General features: G+C 44.6%; 1 protein-coding gene across 1 annotated transcript in view; it reads right to left on the reverse strand.

The window, feature by feature from the left end:
• Positions 1-6,000, reverse strand: part of PPIL2 (peptidylprolyl isomerase like 2) — a 160,706-nt gene that overhangs the window by 65,876 nt on the left and 88,830 nt on the right. The window contains exon 12 of the mRNA XM_075898287.2: positions 4,446-4,552. Coding sequence (XP_075754402.1) covers positions 4,446-4,552 — 107 coding nt within the window. The remainder of the gene's footprint in view (positions 1-4,445; positions 4,553-6,000) is intronic.

The raw sequence follows: 6,000 nt of genomic DNA on the forward strand, positions 1-6,000 counted from the left end.
GTGTGCAACCTTTTTTGATCTGCAACCCCTGCACTGTGGGGACCGCCAATTGCTGGGCCCAGCCACCGGCCAGCTGGATGTAAACGCTGTGCCCAGCCCTTGGCGGGCTAGATCTAAGCATCATGGCCAAGGGCTAGGCTCAGCCGCTGGCCGGATCCAAGCACCTTGACCCCCTGGGGAAACATCCATGACCGGATGCACACCACTGGACTAGAGACTGGCAGGAAGTGGAGGATGAAAACTGGGACTTGAACTGGTGAAAGTGGAGGTAAAAAGAGTCTACCTGGGAAGAAGTCTGACCCTGGTAGATAGGTGTCCCTTTCCCCGCTGCTACCCCTGCTTACCCAATGGGATTACATCCGTCCCAGTCCCCATCTTTGACCTCTGGCTGACCCTCTGTGGTCATTCTACAGTATAACTGTCATTCCTACCACATTCTTCCCTTTCCATTTTAAGAAAAACAACTGAATTCCAGCCACATCCCACTGTCCTGGCACAACCAAACCCTAGCCTTGCTTAAAGTTAGGATGAGAGGAAGCTGCATATCAGATGTAGAGGTCCTATCTCTCACCGTTTAGGAGGAGATCTTGAATTAACAGACTCTCAGATGGACACACAGATGCACAAACTCTCTCAAATATATAGTAGATATATGCATTTGATGTTTTCAGAGCAATAATTAGTTCTTGTTTAGCTCACTACTATTTTACTAATACATGCACTACTTTACTTAGTTTCTCTCTGCTGCCAAAAGGCTGCTTATCTGCATAGATTTAATCAACACAAAGAAATAAAAGAAGCAGATGGTCCTACGCCAGTGTTTGATCAGGCATGGCTGTGCATAAAGGCACACATTTGCAATATGCATAAAAACACTGACTTGAAAGAGACATACATAGAGGCACATATGGAAAAACAAAGAAACATGATGGGTACAATATTGGGAATACTATAAAAGGAACTAGACACAGACTCTTGAGGACCGACACAAAGTAGCTGCTCAAATACTCCAAGGAACCATATTGATCAACATGGGAATAGTTTCACACAACATGCATTAGATAGAAATGAGTTTCATAACACATGGCAAAATAAATGATTCAACACTAGTCTGCTCAATCTGTTGCTGCCCCAAACATTGCTGTACTGACATCATCTGCTTTTCATCTCATTACATAATACTACTCAATGTTTAAGAGCATGAAAGCCACCTTTTTCACTGAACAGGGTGACAAGTGACCCATAGAATAATCATAGCATGACATACTGCTATGATGCTTCTCATCATGGTGATGCATCTTCACCTCATCAGCATCATCTGGCTGAAAGGAGGATAAAAAGAACTTGGTGTATTCATTTCATTCTCATCTCCCATGCTTCCAGTCCTGAACACTGCCTGCTAGGCAATGAAACAGGCTCTTATATTTTTGAACTCCACAATAGTTACCTAAAGCTTTTGAGTCCCCGGCTAAACATCACTATTCTACAGTTACAGCGGTCACTAGAAGCATTATCAGTGAGTCTGCAAAGTATTTCCCATTATAATCCCCTACTTGATAGATTTAGAACTTTACAAAATACCTTTGGCACTGAAATTTTCTAAATTTGATGTCTGCCTAAAAATTAACATTTTTTTCAAAAGTTTGAGTATAATCCCCTTCAGCTAATTGACTTGTGGAACGAGACAAACACTGTTTGTGTTTGTTTTTTAAAAACAGAGCTAAGCGAGGCCTGTGTGTATGTATATGTGAGAGTGTCTGACAGAAAGAGCACTACTTTTTGAAACCTGGTACAGAAAATATTCAGCATTGCCATGCACTGCTAATTTTATTGTCAGTCTTGCTATATTTGTGATTCTGAAACCCTAGGTCCTGGAATCAGATAAATATAGGTTTGTCTCAGCTTTCATTTTTTTAAACAGTGAATTTCAACCCTCTAGGTTCAGGCTTTTTTTTTTTTTGGCCGAAAACGTGAACTTTAAATATTCAGACACCAGAAGGCAAATAAAGCCTGTAAGTTATTTTATAAAATCCTGTGACATTTTGCAATCTGCCTCATGATTTTTGCATGCTTGGTTTTGGCAAAGCTGTATTGTCTCTGTTGAGGATTAGTGCTTCTACTTGGTATAAAAGAAGCTGCAGCACTGTCCTCTGAACAGGGCATTGGTCTTGGGAGACCTCAGTTTTGTACCTGGTTTTGCCTCTGACTTGCTAGGTGACTTCCTCTCTGTATCTCTCTTTCCCATTCCCCACCTCCTCGTCTTGTTCAGAATACATAAACTCTTTGAAATAGTCTCTCTCACATTATGGTCATGGTCCTGCAATGTGTGTAACTCCACACTCTCAGTACAGGCAGTCCCCAACTTACGCGGATCCGACTTATGTCGGATCCGCAGATACGAACGGGGCTGCCCCAGAGTACACAGACTGCGGGACCTCGCGGTCCTGCCGCCCGTGTACTCTGGGGCTTTCTCTGCGTCTCCCTGGTCTGCAGACCAGGAAGACACAGAGCAAAGCCGCGGAGGGGCTCGGGCAGCCCAGGGCTGCCTGGGCTGCCCGAATCCCCTCCTCCCCCCCGCGGCTTTGCAAAGCCGCGGGGAAGCTGGCAGCGGAGCAGTCCAGGCACGCCTGGGCTGCCTCGCTGCCCGAGCCCCCCTGCGGCTTTGCAAAGCCGCGGGGGAAGCCGGCAGCGGGACAGCCCAGACGCCCTGCGGCTGTCCCGCTGCCGGTGTCCTCAGAGGCTTTGCTCCCCATCTCCCTGGTCTGCTGGTCTCCAGCAGACCAGGGAGACTGGGAGCAAAGCCGCGGAGGACCCAGGCGGCGGGACCGCGGTGCGTCTCGGTCCGCCGCCCGTGTCTTCCTGGTCTGCTGGGGTGGGGGGGTGCGCAGCTAGTACGCCCCCCCCTCCCCCCCCAGCAGACTAGGCATTTCTCCGGATGCCTGTGGCAGAGCAGCTGGGGTGCTGCCGGTTGGTCCCGCAGCGCTGCTCTGGGCGCTACTGGTCCAACCCAGGAGCACCCCAGCTGCTCTGGTCCTGATTCAGCCGCTGCTGGTCAGTTTCAGCAGCGGCTGAATCAGGACGCCTGGGGCAGAGCAGATGGGGTGCTGCTGGGTTGGTCCAGTAGTGCCGAGGAGCGGCGCTACTGGAGCAACCCAGCAGCACCCCAGCTGCTCTGCCCCAGGCGTCCTGATTTAGCCGCTGCTGAAACTGACCAGCGCTGACTACAGGAAGCCCAAGGCAGAGTTGCTCTGCCCCAGGCTTCCTGGAATCAGCTGCTGATCAGTTTCAGCAGCAGCTGACTTGGGGACGCTTGGGGTTCTTAAGTTGATTCTATATGCAAGTCAGAACTGGCGGTCAGTTTCAGCAGTGTCTGAATCTGGACGCCAGTTCCGACTTACATACAGATTCAACTTAAGAACAAACCTACAGTCCCTATCTTGTACGTAACCCGGGGACTGCCTGTAGTCCTATTGAAGCTAATAGTACTTCCACAGTATGTAAAGTTAAGCATGCATGCAAGTCTTGCATAACTGAGGCTTATATAACTTGTACAATGCTAAGCACATGGTGCCAAGCTCTCAGTAAGGACTATGATAATACACAAATCTTAATTTAAGATTAACATTAAATCATTTGTACATGATCAGTGCATAATTAAGTGCAGGAATTAATATTCTAGGGTTACACTTAACCCAGGCAGTTTCAAAATGCACAATAATGTTACTTACTCCATGTTGCACACATACTGTTTATCTGATTAAATGTATGGTATAATATATTACCATTTCCATCAAACTCCATTTATTTTCTATAAAGACTGTTAAGCATGTAGTCCAAAGCGCGCACACAAAATCAGTAGCAGAGCCAACAATATAAGCACCACCGCTTCATTCCCCTCCCTTCTTAAAGTGGAAAAGTTCTATTCAACTGCAAATAGGAAGGGAGATATCCATTAGGGATGTAACAGAATAACCATTTAAATGGTTAACTGAAGAACATGAGCTTATCGGTTACTGTAAGGGTTATACACTGTTCCCAACCCTGCTCCCAGAGAGCTGGTTGTCACCCTGTGCTGCTGGTTCTATATCTAATTTTTCCATAGACTTCCATTAGCTGACTTTGAAGACCTTGACTAACTCTACTTTCATGTTTCTTTGCAGGGCACTAATGATGCAAAAGCCTTCTCCTCCACAGCGGATGCTATCAGAACAGCCTTTCTTTTCCTTCTCACATTCTTGAGTCTCAGAATCTCTTAGAATTTCTGATTTTAAACATAAATCCCCTCAAGCTAGATCTAACAAATACATGACCACACCAAATGTCACTGAAAATCATTTACTTACCATGCCCACTGTGAGTATACACTGTATTGTTTCACTAGTTGGAGCTCCAACCTCCATTCTATTCATAATCTAGAGTTAAAAGACAAAATCTAGGTGGCATACCATATCACAGTGCAACTCCAAGTTCAGGTCTCCTTTATTAGTGTGCAGTCGTATGTAACCTTTTTTCTTCACATATTGATATCGCACAACATCCTCCTCAATGGCAGCTGCCTCAAAACAAAGGTAAAAATTAGCACTTTTCAAATCTGTTCACTAACCTTTAGAAGTTATCTGAAAACAAAACACAAGATGCCTATTGGATGATATCGTCTCCCTGGATTTAGGTCCCTCAGATATGGTAATGTAGATATCATCAGAGGGTAATCTCACATTAATCTTCCTATGCCATACAATTTTCATTCTATACAGCCACAACTTGTCTAGAGCCAAGAAAGTGGTCTCTATTTTAAGCATCAGGTAACCCTGAATATTACACACTGTAATTTCCTGGTAATATCTCCTAATTATGGGAATTATTTTGAAACCAAACTGCTTCTTGCCAAACTTAGAAACCATGCAGGTAGTCATTAGCCAACCACAAATTGTTGACATATGAAAACCTGAATTGATGGAGTCAGGTCATTACTGAAAAGTCAAACCAAGGAGACTTATTTTGTGGCAAAGGAACTCCCTTTCAATCAATGTTTCTAGACACTCAAAATCTGTCTCCAAAGCATAGAAAAATAAAAGCAGGCAAACACACAGGAAACCATATTAAGTAAAGAAAATTACTTTGAAAAGTATGCAGCTAGAGTACTGGCTTCAGGCTTTAACTCAGTGTACTAGTTAGAGAGCAAACCTGTGGCATCTTAGAGACCAACAAATTATTTATAAATATATATATAAATAATATATACAGCCGCTCCCCAAGTTGCGAATGGTCGAGTTACGACCATTTGCACTTGCGACCAAAGCTCCCATGGAGTGGTCGTAAAGGCAGTCCCCGTGTTACAAACGCGACCCGCACTTATGAACAGCGCGGTCGTGTGTAACTCAATGGGGTCCGAATTATGAACAGCTTGAGTTACGGCCAAGTGTTTGGTTCGTAACTCGGAGAGAGGCTTTATGTACATACGCACGCACACAAATAAAATCATGAGCTTTTGTGCACACAATCCACTTCTTCAGATAAGATGATCTTGAGAAGAAGTGGATTTTGCCCACGAAAGCTCATGATATATATATATTTTTTGCTAGTCTAAGGTGTCAAGAGGACCACTCGTTTTTAAAAGTTGTTTTTAAAGTTATAGACTAACATGACTACCCCTCTCAGGGTATGTCTACACTACAAAGTTATTTTGAAATATCTTATTTCAAAATAGTTATTTTGAAACAACACATCTAGACACAAAATGCATTTTGAAATAATGTTTTGCTATTTTGAAATAGCATGTCCACACTGATAGGATGCTGAATTGCATTTAAGGCCAGCTGGAATCAGTTCTGACAGGGCATCAGGTCAGGAGTTACTTTGTGTGGATGCTGCCTGAGGCTATCTGAGACCTGTGGTTAATGGGACCCCCTCCCGGACAGCTAGTTCTAAGGTTTCCCTGCTTGCTTGCCTACCTCGCTGAGGGACAGCAAAACATTTTTTTCTCTGCGTGCTCTGGTTGCC

The sequence above is a fragment of the Pelodiscus sinensis genome, chromosome Z (assembly GCF_052426305.1).
Source record: "Pelodiscus sinensis isolate ZL-2025 chromosome Z, ASM5242630v1, whole genome shotgun sequence".
NCBI classification, from domain to species: Eukaryota; Metazoa; Chordata; order Testudines; family Trionychidae; genus Pelodiscus; species Pelodiscus sinensis.